At 37.1% G+C, this 14,725-nt stretch overlaps 1 protein-coding gene across 1 annotated transcript in view; it reads left to right on the top strand.

Moving 5' to 3' along the window:
* Mttp (microsomal triglyceride transfer protein) overlaps positions 1-14,725 on the top strand; it is a 57,557-nt gene that overhangs the window by 17,610 nt on the left and 25,222 nt on the right. The window contains exons 7-10 of the mRNA XM_004643703.2: positions 521-671; positions 2,748-2,905; positions 5,927-6,095; positions 6,622-6,729. Coding sequence (XP_004643760.1) covers positions 521-671; positions 2,748-2,905; positions 5,927-6,095; positions 6,622-6,729 — 586 coding nt within the window. The remainder of the gene's footprint in view (positions 1-520; positions 672-2,747; positions 2,906-5,926; positions 6,096-6,621; positions 6,730-14,725) is intronic.

Below are 14,725 nucleotides of genomic sequence, written 5' to 3' on the forward strand. Positions count from 1 at the left end.
AGAGCAGCGCAAGGTGGATCAGAAAGCGGTGGACTCACAGATTTTGGCAAAAATCAAAGGTGTTCCTCAGCTCCGGGGCTACCTGCAATCCATTTTTGCTCTGACAAATGGAATTTACCCTCATAAATTAGTGTTCTAAATTTCTTACTAAGAACCTAATTAAATACCTGATACATTAAAAAAAATAAATAAATAAAAATAAAGTATCATTTCCAGAAAGCTGTACTAAACGCAGAAGGGCTGACATTCCATGTCTTATGCAGCACCCAGGCAAATTTTTTTCTTCTATTCTCTTGTCATACTGTTTTGAAAGCTAAGATTTAAATTTTCAAATAATTGAATAAGATTATTGTTCAGAAAGACTTACAATTATATCCAGGTTTTAGTTACCTCTGGAGATGTCAAAGCTTGAACTTACACAACTTGAATATATTAATATAAGCCCATCAACATGGCAATTAACATTTTGTTCACTCATAAGGAAGCTAATGAAGTGTTATTTCTTTTTGGTGTTATTCAGGCAAAAATTAGAGCTGAAAACAACTGAAGCAGGTCCCAGACTGATCCCTGGAAAGCAGGTTGCCACCGTAATTAAAGCAGTTGATTCAAAGTATACAGCCATTCCCATTGTGGGGCAGGTCTTCCAGAGCACGTGTAAAAAATGCCCTTCAGTAAGTATGAGGAATAGGGGACCAATACTGGCTTAAGATTTTGTTTTCCTTTTCTTTCCAGTGAAAACACCAACTAATTCTAGGGTTAAAGCACCAATTGCCAGCCGCCAGAGTTAGGATGATCATAATCCAAAAACGTGCACCCTCAATGAAGTATAACACAACAAAAATTACCACCCACTCATCTCTAATAAAAAGTGGGCAATCTTCTGAAAGCTACACCTAGAATTCAGGGAAGATAAAGGGCCTAATGAGACAAGGAGAAATATATTATGTCAAGAACCTGAACAAGGGTCTGAATCTTGAAAGTTTTACCACTTACTAGTTATTTGTCCGCAAGGAGGATGCTTTACTGATCTTAGGATCTTGGGTTTTACTGTTGGGGGCTGAAGGAGTATTTCAAGTTCTGTGCTGAAGTTAGGGTGTTCTTCCCTTCCATACTGTAGTGTGCTCCACCAATATAGCCAGAAACGAGATATCCCATCCCATGAGGCAAAGTGTAACACTTCAATCCCAGAAATATTGTGTGAATGAGTTGTGACATATGATCACAAAAATGTTTTGGACCCAGAATTTCCTAATATTTAATCACTTGACAGAAGAGCAAACTCTGGCTTCAGGCTCCATGGCAGTTATGGGAAAGTACTCCTCCCTTGGGATAGGGTGGTGTTCAGAAAGGTGGAATCACTAGGAGCTCTTATCATAGTTTACTTTATGTACAAGATGCTTATTCCTTATTAATTTCTAAACTTAATCAAACTGCATTATAGGAGAAGAATTTTCATATTCAAAACACTGTTTTTTAAACTTTATTTTTTCCCTGTGTCACTTAATGTCCTAATGTAATTTTTCTAATGGGTTTTGCTGTTGGGGGCTGACAGAGTATTTCAAGTTCTGTGCTGAAGTTAGGGTGCTCTTCCCTTCCATACTGTAGTGTGCTCTAAATATCCAAAGATATTTAGGAAAGTGACTAACAACACTACATATTTTTCTTATGCTTTGAACTATTTATTCCTCTTCTCATAGTTTTAAACATTATGAGCCCTCGAAGATTCTTGATAACTATTTCTTAATTATTGCAGGAAAAATTTATGGCACTGAGAGTTTGTTCTCCTTATTTAAGTATGCCATTCTTGCAACTCTGTAAGATCTGAATTAATGTTGGTGTACTTTTTGCTTTCAGAAATGGCTCAGTAAATATCAAGCTAAATACAGCTGGAATTTGTCACTGGACTGTCTTAAGATTAGATAGTGAAAGGAGATTTGCAAAAAAGAAAATATAAGTGTCCTTTCCTTAGTAGAAGGAATGAGTAATTTAGAACATGCAGGCATGGTGATTATTGCAGTGTGGCAATCTGAGGCCCTGTGGAATTTAACATGTTCTGTACAATGGACAACAAGTAGTAAAGTATGAAGAGTAAGCTCTTTAGTTTATTTCAAAGAGAAGTCATCAATTACGATTACTTACTATTTTTCAATTACTTAATATTGTAAAATAATTGCTGATGTGTGCAAATTATCTTTATCTAATTACTACTTTCCCAGACAGATGTAAACAATGATTAAGTGATGCATTGTTAATAGCAGAGCATTGAATTTCATAGTAATGATGCAAAAAAAAAAAAAAAAGACAAGATAGGGAGCACGAATGGTTATAAAATAGATTTTCAGGGAAGTATAGGTAAATTAGAAGTTTAATGCAATTTAATGCAATTTTTCAGCAGTTCTGATATTTTCCCCTTTGAAATATCCTGCTGTGAATTACATTCCTGCAAACCTTCACTAGGGTAGTGAAGGCTTCACCTCAGGTGTAAGGCCCATGACCTACAGGGGCCAGGCATCCCTTGTGGTTGTCAGCTAGCAGGTACAAATGCTCCCCTTTCCCAGGGCAGCCCAGCATAGCACGTGGGCATCAGAAGGGCTGGAGGATGGCCTGGGAGACAGAACTCACACTGAGCTAAAACATGGAAGCTTCTCTTCTTGTCACACGTTAGGAGAATTTTACTCCTGGGGAAATAAAAATAATAAGTGGGAATGTTCAGTAGAACAGAGCAAAAGCTGTAGCCTGTTTTGCAGCTCTCAGAGCACTGGCAGGCAGTCAGGAAGCACCTGCAGCCAGACAACCTCTCCAAGGCTGAGGCCGTCAGGAGCTTCCTGGCCTTTGTGCAGCACCTCAGGACTTCACAGAGAGAAGACATCCTGCACATCCTGAAAACTGCAAGTCAAGATGTCCTGTAAGTTCCTCAGCTGGATGTGGCATTAGGCCACACTCTGGAGTGCTATTCTTATTAAAGTAGGACTCCTTTAATGCCAACTGCCCTGTCTCCAAGTTACTTGTCCTGCTCTGTAGGGGTACCAGACAGTCACTTGGTTACAAATGCAAGAATGTTATTGACAGTGACTCACAATGTGTATTTCTGTATTTATAAGTTTAAATGATTATGCGTCAGTATACAGAGAGGCCAGGCCAGGGCTCCCTGTGGCAACTGGACCCACGGCTGCCTCACTGTGTTTAAAATCCTGTTCCTAAGCTGTCGATTCACACTGAAAAATTTTTCAGAACTGATTAAAACAAACAGAAAAGCTATGGCTTTCCACTAAAAAGTTATCCACTAAAGATCCAATTGAAGCCACATTTTATATAGAAATTGAAATCTGAGCTAAATAGCCAAAGGAATTTAGAAAAAATAAATTCTTATGTTATTTGACATTTAGTCCAAGTGTGATTCATTTTCATGTGTACTGAAAAGAGGTGACTCAACTCTAAAATTCTTTTTTTTTTTTTTTTTTTTTTTGCGGTACCAGGGGTTGAACTCAGGACCCTGCACTTGTCCGACAAGTGCTTATTCTACTGAGCTATCTCCCCAGTCCTTAAAATTATTTTTTTAAAAAATAAATACAGATTTTTTTTGCGTATAATACAGGTTGTCTATAAGTACAAACTTAGCTGCAGGATGCAAATTGCTCTAATTAATCATATAGTTTATGGCTTACTTAATTTGACAGATAGTGAAAATTAGCCACTAATGAAGGGAAAGTGGAAATTGGTCAATGTATACACACATGCATGCACACACCTTAGCAGCTACAGTGTCAGAAGATAATTTAACTGTTTTTTGAAAATTGTATTTATTCTTGATTGCATTTGTTATTCACCTGTCTTTAGAATACTTGGAGATTAGAATTACCTACAGTTAAGCACAAACTGGCTACTTTCCTCAAAGTTAAATATTTAAACCAGAAGTTGCAAGATAATGCAAAAACATGAATTAAACAGATTCTGTTGTACTCATAGAATCTTTAACTACACTGGTAGAGGAACTTTGTCTTACAATCAAGGCAAAAATACTGAGAAATACAGGATTTAGATTTCAGTTGAGATTATGAATGGCACAAACCCTTAACCTTAAAATCGTCAGATGACAATACCTTGGATGGCTGCTTAATATAAGATTTACCCACTACTGTACAGCACCATATGTAACATACATGTAGCATGATATAATAGAAAGGAGACCAGAATACACTAAAATTAGATGACCTAGTTTTAAATTTTCTGACTTCCAGTAACTGTGTATCTTTTAAGCAAGTCATTTTCTATTAATCTCTCTCAGCCTCACTTTTAATAGGCATAAAACAGAATAATAATTCCTTTATTTAAAGTAAGACAGTCAGAGGCATGAAGGGGCAATGTGTCATTTCCAGAGCTGCCTATGTCAGGCCTCCTGTAACTGGCAAGGCAATGACAGGTACACCAACAACTAGAGATTCTAGTTCACCAGGCTGGAAAATATGGGTTAAGGCTAAGGTACATAGTTGTCCTTGTTGCAGACAATCTTCCATCTGATAATGTTCTTCATGAGCTTCTTTTAATGTTTCCTAATTTTACATGACTTGCGGCTCCCCTCTCTTTTGGCTGCATTTGTAGGATGGATTCATGGGCGGCAAAGTTACAAAAGGCTGCACCATTGGTGTGTGTGACCTTGAACAGGTGACAGGTGTCTCCGAATCTGCACCCCCGTTTGTAAGGGAAAATTAGAATTAAACTGCCAGGATAGTCAGTGAATTAAAACGGTGACTGTGTTAACAGCTAATATATATTAATCACTTAGAGCTATAGCTTCCAAGTTCTGCATTTGGCTATGGAATTCGAGCCTCCCAACAATCCTAAGATGAATATGATGTTTTACTCCACTGTTTTCTTTTTTGTACTGGGGATCGAATTCAGGACCTTGCACTTGCCAGGCAGGTGCTTATGCCACTGAGCCATCTCCCTGGCCTTTCACTCCATTTTAAAGATGAAGAAATTAAAAACAGGCTGCTGCACACCTAAAACTTCTAACACAGCACTTAACCAGCAGTCATTTTTTAAACATGGTCTCTTCATCTTTGCTTTATTTGTTAGGATCAAAGTAAAGGAGATACATATATAATTTTTTAAAATGTATTTAGTACAGGAGCTAAAAGTTCTCACTACTAGTGATCCTCCTGTTTTCAGCCTCCCCAGTGCTGGGATAACAGGCAAGCGCCACCACGCCCAGACTCTGTGGCTGGCTCAGCATGCCTGGGTGCGGGGCCAGCGTGGAGGGCTATAATTTTTAAAGTATGAAGTGTTAAGCATGTGTTTGACTCTTTATGTGGAGAAGTATATAGAATTTGTATACACATATTCATCAGTGTGACAGCTAGTTTCAAAAACTTCACACTCCTCACGATATTCATTGTGATTAAACATAGAGCTGTACCATGATTTTACTTTTAAAAATCAGCAAAATTTCCCTTGGATATAAAGTTAAAATATTTTTTTACTCAGATGAGGCTATTCTGATTGTTTTGCATTTGAGAAATATGTGTATTTGCAAAGTTAATTAGAGAAAAAGTCAATTTTTTGGACCAAACCTTTTTGTGTAGTACTCATATAGAAAAGAATTTAAGCCTAATTTATAGTTTCATTTAAATAATTTTAATTTACAAACATCAGCTTATGTTTGTTTTAGGTTAATAGAGTCAAACTAATTTGTATGTTCTGATGATATATTGCTTAAATCAGAGAGAGAAGAGTTAAAAGAGAGATTTAAATGAAATAGAGAAGAAGTCTTTTCAGAAAGTCTTATTCTTTATTGTGGTGGTTGTTCAGTTTTTTTAAAAAGAATGGCTTCTCCAGGAAACTGAGCCCAGTGGAGAGCCCGGGTGGTGCAGTGCTGACCCCTGGCCCCAGGCATGCTCTGCTGGTGGTGACTGTGCCCTTCTCCCAGCCCGCAGCTTGTGGACGCTGTCACCTCTGCTCAGACCCCAGCCTCCCTAGAAGCCATTTTGGACTTTTTGGACTTCAAAAGTGACAGCACTGTGGTTCTCCAGGAGAGGTTTCTCTATGCCTGTGGATTTGCCTCCCATCCTGACGAAGAGCTCCTGAGAGCTCTCCTCGTAAGTTAAGGGGACCCTGGGACGATACAGACCCTCAGGTGCCAGAGGTGAAATGAAAGACCTCTCAAGCAAGTAGGCAGCAGCTGGAAGGTGTTTGATAAGGTTGAAGGCTGCACTTCTCTGCTGCCTGTCAGTCACTCCTGTGCAGTACTTTACTGCCCTACTGTCTTTCCAGTCCTACCAACTAGCATAAATCAGACCTTGTGGAAACAGCAACTGTCATTCATCATGTCACATGGCATGAAACAAAACTTAAGAAGAAAATGTGTCAGTTATGTTTCAGTAAGCCATTTTTAAAAATTGGTTTTGACTTAAAAATTTTTTATGGTATTTATACATATACATTGAAAGGATACCGCTTTTCCAATATTTAAATGTTATATTGGAGCTATCTGAGAATCTGATCAACAGTAATGGCTGTGAAAACCTTTTCCCTGGTAGTACGACTTCATTCCTTCACTGTAAGTTTCCCTTGGAAATGTTTTAGTATCTTCATGAGCCTTTTCTCTCTCTGCTTGGCTTACAGGGGAAGTTCAAAGGTTCCTTTGGGAGCAATGACATCAGAGAGACCGTTATGATCGTAATCGGTGCCCTTGTCAGGAAGCTGTGTCTGAATGAAGGCTGCAAACTCAGAGTAAGTCCAAGCCAGTCTGAGATGTGTGAGTCCCCAGCCACCCTGCTGTGTGTGCCATGCTCCCCAACCTGCTCCTCCTACCCTGGCCTCTGCCTGTTCATGTGGCCAGGCTTGCCATCTGTCTCACTTACTCTTCTCTTGTTGCTGGAACAAATACCTGACACTCAAAATGAAGGAAGGAAAGATTTATCTAGCTCACAGTTATTGAAGGTTTCAGTCCACACTCAGCTGGCTCCAAGGCAGAGTGGCACATGGCAGAGAACAACCTTTCACAGCAGTGGAAGGCAGCAAAATAGCAAGAGAAAAATGGGAGGAGTAGCAGCAACAATGGCAACAGAGAGGAAATCTGTCCCTCTATCTCTCTTATGTTACATTCGGGCTATCCGCCTCAGGCTGGGTGTAGCATTCATGCCCATAATCCCCGCAGTACTCTGACTCATAATCCCAGCCTTGAATCACCCATAATCCCAGTGGATCATGAGTTAATCGCAAACTCTAGAAGTCCACCCCATAACTGCATGAGGCTTTGGGGGGACACCTAGAGAAAAAGCATAACACCATCTAACATACTTTAGTTTCAGGTTTCTTTAGATTCATTGTTTGCATCTGTCTTACTCTAGTTTGTATGCTTCATGCAGAAATGGGTCTTTGCTTCATCTAATACCAATTGTTAAAGTAAGCCCCATGCTAGATGATGCTTCATAAACACTTGCTAGAAAGTGCGTGGTCAGAACCATCAAGACAGCTCACCAGAATAAATGCCTGCATGCCTGCTTAGGCAAGCACGGAGACTAGGGTTTGAACCCTGGCACTACATGCCACACTGGCCCTGCCCACAGGCATACTGAGCCAGCCACCAAGACCCAGCGTGGTGTCACATGCCTGTAATCCCAGCACTGGGAAGGCTGAAAACAGAAAAATCCCTATGAGTCTGAACTGCATAGCGAGACCTTGTAGCAAGTAAATTTAAAAAAGGAAGTGAATGCTTCTTTAATAATCTTTCTGTCAATTTATATTCATTGAATGCACACTACATGCTCAGACTTTTTGTCTTTGTTTGATTTTCAATTCATAAATGATATATTATGAGGCAAAATGTGATAGTGTCTTATATTTACACAAATGTGGAGTGATCAAATTGGGTTAGTTAACATATACACCCCTTAAATACTTATCATTTATTTGTAGTGAAATCATTTACAATCCATTATTCTAAATAGTTTAAAATATGCAATATGATTTTGTTACCTGTGATCAACCTGTTCCCTTGGATAACTAAGCCTTTTTATCCACCTTCACCCCTTTCCTGATCAAATCTCTGCCCAACCACAGTTTCAAGTAACCACCATTCTGTTTTCTTCATGCTTCCATGATTTTTATAAATTCTGTACATACATGAAATTGTGCAGTATTCATCCATCTGTGCATGGCTTATTTCACTCAGCATAATTCCTCCAGGTCTCCCCACATTTTGTTGAATGACAGAATTTCCTGTTTTTTAAAGGCTGAGTGATATCTGACTGTGTGTATAAATACCACATTTTAAATATCTGTTAATTATTAGTGTTATGAATAATGAAAGCAGGAATGTTGGTATCTCTTCAACACACTTGATTCTATTTCTCTTGGTATATACCCAGAAATGAAATTATTGGATCACATGGTGATTGTACCTCTAGTTTTGAAGAACTTGTGTGTTTATTCCCAAAGTGACTATACTAATTCATAATGGTCCCAATAGTGGGCAAGTGTTACTTTCCCTGTGTGCCCTTGTTAACCTTCCCTCCCTCCCTCCCTCCCTTCCTGTCTGTCTGTCTGTCTGTCTGTCTGTCTGTCTGTCTGTCTGTCTTTTTGAGACAGTGTCTCACTATGCAGCCCTTGAGAAGGCTGGACTTGAGCCCACTTTGTACCCCAGGTTTGTTTCAAACTTGCAGTGATCCTCCTGCCTCAACCTCCTGAGTGCTGGGACTACAGCACTACACCACCATGAGAAGATGCTAACCTTTTCATTTTTCAACTGTTCAATAATAGCCAGTTTAGTGTGTGTGAAGTGGTAGTTCATTGTGGTTTTAATTTGTATCTCTGATGATTAGAGATCTTGAACATTGGGATCAGGACATGGATCAGGGTACAGCCCTTGCCTAATATGAACAAATCCCTGGATTCAGTTCTCAACACTGGGTAGGGCAGGGAGTCGAGAATTTTTCATATACCTGTTGATCATTTGCATTATATGTTTTCTTTGGAGGACATCTATTCAGGTCCTTTGCCCATTTTTAGTATTGTTATTAGGTTTCTTCTTATTGAGTCACTTGAGATTTTTGTATATTTTAGATAGTATCTCTTTTTCTGAGATATGATTTGTAAGTAATTCCTCCCAGTCTGTTGGTTGTCTCTTCATTCTTCTGCTTCCTTTGCTACACTGAAACTTTTCAGCTTGATGCAATCTCTTTTGTCCAATTTTGCTTTCACTGCAGTCTTTCCCCTCATCAGTGTCGCAGTTTCCCCCTATTTTTTGTTTTGCTGGTTTTATGATTTAAGGCCATGTAACGTCAGTTTAATTCATTTTAACTCTTATATAAAATTTGCGATAAGAAGTCGTTTTCACTCTTCTGTACCTGCATGTCCATTTTTCTAGCACTTCTTACTGAAGGACTCTTCTTTCTGCATTACACATTCTCGGGACCTCTGTAGAAAATCAGCTGACCATAGGTGTGTGCATGTTATCCTGAGCGCTATCCTAGTCCACATTTCTGTATGTATGCAGGTGCTGTGCTGCTTTTATGACAAGGCTTTTATAATATATTTTGAACTCTAGCAGTATAATGCCTAAAGTTTTATTATTCTCAAGAATGCTTTCACTATTCAAAGTCTTTCGCGATTCCATATGAGGTTTAGAATTATTTTTCAAGTTCTGTAAACAATGCCTTTATTATGTGAATGGGATTGTACCAAATCTGCAGATTACTTGGGCAGCATGGACATTTAAAGAAATTCTTCCAACCCGTGGACATGGCCTAACTTTTCATTTATTTGTATTATGTCTAGTTTCTTTCATCAATATTTTAGAGTTTGAAGTATATGGATTTATTATTTCCTTGCCTAACTGTATTTCTACTGCTTTTGAGCTATTGTAGGGGAGACTTTTAAAATTTCTTTTTCAGATAGTACCTTCTTAGTATATAAAAATGTTAATGCTTTTTGTAGATTGACACTGTATCCTGTAACTTTACTGAATTCCTTTAACTGTTTTAATAGTGATGTGGTAGGGCTTTTTTGGGTGCTCTACCCATACACTTATGTGGTCAGCAGACAGATGATTTTTTACTTTTTTTGGCAGAACTGGACATTGAATTCTGGCTCTTGCGCTTGCCAGGGAAGCGCTTATTCCACTAAGCCATCTCTCCGGCCCCAGACAGATGATTTCACTTCCTTCCTTTCCAACCTAGATGCTGCTTTTTCTTCTTGACTGGTTGCTGTGGCTAGAAATTCTGGGAAGGTGCTAAACAGAAATGGCGCTAGTGGTCATTCTTGTCTTGCTTCTGGTCACAGAGGAGAGGCCCTTGCCCTTTCACTGTTGAGCTTGTTAGTCATTAGTTTTTCATATTTGGCCTTTAGTATGTTGAAGAACATTTCTTCTGTACATAATTTGTTGTCTTTTATCAAAAAAGATGTCAAATTTTTTCAAATATCTTTTCCACTGTATTGAAATGGTCTTACCGGTTTTGGTCTCCATTCTGTTGACGCAGTAAATCACATTTACTAGTTTGCACATGTTGAGCCACCTTTCACCCAGAGATAAACCCCAGTTAATGAGAGTGATGATATCTTTTAATATATTACTTCTGGTGATATGTTGAGGATTTTTTAAATCTATGTTGAACAGGGATATGGACCTCTGTTTTTCTCTGATAGTACATTTACCTCTAGCGTCAGGTAATGCTGGCTTTATAGAATGAGATTGGAAATATTCCTTCCTTTTTAATTTTTTGGAAGAGTCTGAGAAGGATGATATTAGTTGTTCTTTAAATGACTGGAAGAATTCAGCTGTAAAGCTATTTCTTTCTGCACTTTTCTTTGATGGGAGACTTTAATTATCAATCCCCTTGTTCATTATTGATTTATTCAAATTTTTTAATATCTTCATAATTCAATCATGGTGGGTTACATGTTTCAAGCATTTATCCATTTCTCCTAGGTTGTCCAATTTATTTGAGTATATAGCAAGTACACATAGTAGTCTCCCATGATGTTTGCATTTGTATTATTGGCTGTAACATCTTTTGTTTTATTTTAGATTTTAACTATGAAAGAGTAAAATATTCTAGCTAAGAGCTTGTCAGTTTTGCTTATGTTTTGTAGAAACAATTCTATCTCATTGAACAACTCAAGTCTTATTGAGTTTAGAGTGAATCAATTAGTCCCTGTCGTTTATTTATTCACTAGTCTATATCTTTTCTTACTTTTACTAAATTTTGACTTAGTTTTTAGTTTATAGATCTTCTTTCACTTATTTGGTTAAATTTACTCCCAAGTATTTTTTTATAATATTGTAAATGGTATTTTTTTCTCCTTTTAGTGGTTATCTGAGGCATAAGATTAGGCTGTTTATTTTATATCTTTTTTCTTTCATGATAAAGGCAACTAGTGTTTAAAATATCCTTTTTATTTTATTTTATTTATTTTTTGAGACAGGGTTTCACTGTGTAGTTTAAACTGGCCTTGAACTCACTGAGTAACTCAGGCTGGCTTTGAACTCATGACAGTCCTCTTGACTCAGCCTCCCATGTGCTAGAATTATATGCCAGCACTCCCATGTGCTAGAATTATATGTCAGCACAACAAAAATGTCCCTTTTAGAACTGGTTTTGCACAGGGCTGGCCAGATAGCTCAGTGGACTGAAGTGCCTGCTTAGGCAGAGCACAGAGGCTGGAGTTCGATCCCTGGCATGCCATGCTGCTGGCCCTGCCCCTGGGGCCCACTGAGAGGGTGATTGAGACTGGGTGTGGTGGCACACAACTGTAATCCCAGTGTTCTGGAGGCAGAAAACAGTAAAATCACTATCACTATGCATTCGATCTACATAATGAGGCCCTATAGACCCTGCAGACCCTGTACTAAATACATTAAAAAAAAAGAATTGCTTTTGCTTCAACCCTTAAATTAAGTTATATTGTATTTTCATTTTCAAGTATCTCAAGATATTTTAAAAATTTCCCTTTTAATTTATTTAAAAAATTGAACAATATTTGATCTATATATATTTATTAATTTTCTTGATTCTTACTATTGCTTCCTAGTTTCATAACAATATGCCTGGAAAACATATTTGATATGATTTAAATCTTCTTAAATTTGTTTCAACTTGTTATGTGGCATGGCCTGGAAGATCTGTGTATACTGGAGAATAAATATTCCACAGGTATCAGGTAGAATGTTCTGTATATTTTTGTTCTAAAGTGTAGTTTATGTCTCATATTTCCTCACTGATTTTCTTTCTGAATATATGTACTATTGAAAATGGGCGCATTAAAATTTTCTACTTTTTTAGTGTATTATTTAGTTTATATATTTAGGTTCTTTGAACTTTACAATTGATATAGCCTCTTGATGAGTTGGTGTCTTTTGTCACAATCCAATAGCTTCTTCTCTTACTTGGGATTGAACAGGATATATAGCTCTTGTTTGCAAGAAAATATTAATCTATGATTTTTTTTCTAGAACATAATTCTTTTTTCAGAACCAGGGATTGAACTGAGGCCCTTGCGCTTGCCAGGGAAGCGCTTATTCCACTGAGCCATCTCCCCAGCCCCTCTAGAACATAATTTTGTCTGTAAGAAGTGTGGTTTGCAGTTTTGAGTTTGGATGACAGAAATTTGGTTACTTTTAATCACCTAGAACTTGTATTTTATTTTTAATTTTGTTTGTGAAAACTTTTTATTTGCCTGAGTAAGCTATCAACCTCAACTTTTTTCACTAAGCAAAAGTATCCACTTGGTAAATGTAATGATTAGAGTGTATTAAAATCAAACAGTCCATTTTTCAAAAATGCAAATAGACTAAACATGGTGAATATATAAAAGCACAGTCTTTCTTCTGCCCATATTTAGTTATAGCTGGCATCCAGTAGTATTTTCCTCCCACAACTGAAAGATACCACTGTATTATTTTGATTGTAAAGTGCCCACTGTTCAATGCAATGTGGAAAGCATCTTGGAAACCAAGCAGTTGTATAAGTGGCAACACGTTAGTAGAATGTAGACTGCGCATGAAAAAAACACAAAAATCAGGGGCATTGAAGGTGTTTGATTTCCGGTTCTGACAGATTCTAAATTGTTATGAATTCTTAGATTTTTCAGTTTTCATAATTATTTGAGTAGTTCACTTAACTTCAGCTATTTGTGTATTAAATACCTTTGCTAAAGAGAGAACTCACATATAAAAGCATCCAAAGACACTAATCCTCTAGTATTAAGATGCTTAAAATATTCTAATACCTTCCAAGAACACCTCACCTGCTTATCAAATACCAAGAGACATACAGAGTTTGCCCTCTGTATCTGCCGCTTCCCCATCCAGGATTTAACCAACCATATGCTGAGAATATTAGAGAAAATGCATCTTAGTGAACATGACTGTATTACTGAAACATAAGCAAAATGAGAACACAGAGTCTCCAGCAGTCTGTTCTGTTTGAGGGAGCTGAGAAAGTTTTGCCAAAACAGTGATACTTGCCCTTAGTTTAGAACTTCTCAGGTCAAGAGAGCTTAGTGTGGGACATTCTAGAAGTGTGTAAATGTGAAGACCCAAAGTGAGCCCAGATGATGCCTGGGAACAGTGAGCACTTCTGCTGAGGTCGTTTGTGTGGTCTGCATCAAGATTCACCAATTCCTCACCTATTCACCTTTTTGCATAGTTTCATTGTTTTACTTTATTTCAGCCAGACTACATGGGAGTGGGTTGCAGAGGTGCATCATGTTACTCCCAGATATGTCCACTTCTTCTTACTTATGTGCCGTTGCATCTACAGTACTTATAAAAAGCAAAATATGTATGTTCCTGAAGGCGTGTGTAGAGTACTTCTTCTAAAGCTAATCCAGCACTACTGTGTTCTTTCTCTTTCCTTTATTTAATTTTATTTTGAAGAGTAAAAACAAAAGCAAAGACAAGTAGCTCATACAAAGACAGAAACAGGATAACATACAGTATTTATGCTGCAGATTTTCAAAACAAGAATAGCAAATTAACAATGGTTGTTATATTATGTATTTTTATCATTCAATATGTTGCTCTGATTATCAGATAGAGTTATGCAAGACTAGACAAATAATTCGATATTAATGCTTGCTTTCAATAAACCTTAATTTTTTTCTTGTCTTTTTTACTTTTTAAAATTTTTTATTTCCTTCACTTTATATGAATATCCTTTTCCTCACTTGGTGAGAGCCCTTGTTTTCTTTTTTCTTATTTTTTTATTTTTAAAGGATACAAAATAGTGATAGAAAAAACAGCATTAGAAACAATGCAAAATTTCACTAAATGAATAATAAGAATTCAACAATGGTTGCTTATTACATGATGCTATCTTCAAAGTAGTTGTTCAGATCACCAGATATAAATGTGTAAGAGTTGTTTAAAGAAAAAAAAACAATAGCAAATAAGTTATAAGAAATTCCAATAAGGAAGAAAAAAATCAGTAAAAAAAAAATTAAGTATTAACTGCCCCTTTCAAAAGCCAGCAGATATTACTCCAATTATTTGTCCCATCTTGCATAACTATATCTGTTAATCTGAGCAAAATATTTGATGATAAAATAGATGACAGAACAACCATTGTTAATTAGCTATTCTCGTTTTGAAAATCTATAACATATGTATTGCTATATGTTGCCCCATTTTTACCATTCGTTTCTTTTTCTGCCTTTACCTGAAAAATAAAACAAAACTACATTTATTTATTTTTTTTTCAAAGTTTTATTGCCAAACAGATAGCAA

The sequence above is a fragment of the Octodon degus genome, unplaced genomic scaffold (genome assembly GCF_000260255.1).
Source record: "Octodon degus isolate 3935 unplaced genomic scaffold, OctDeg1.0 scaffold00183, whole genome shotgun sequence".
Lineage (NCBI taxonomy): Eukaryota > Metazoa > Chordata > Mammalia > Rodentia > Octodontidae > Octodon > Octodon degus.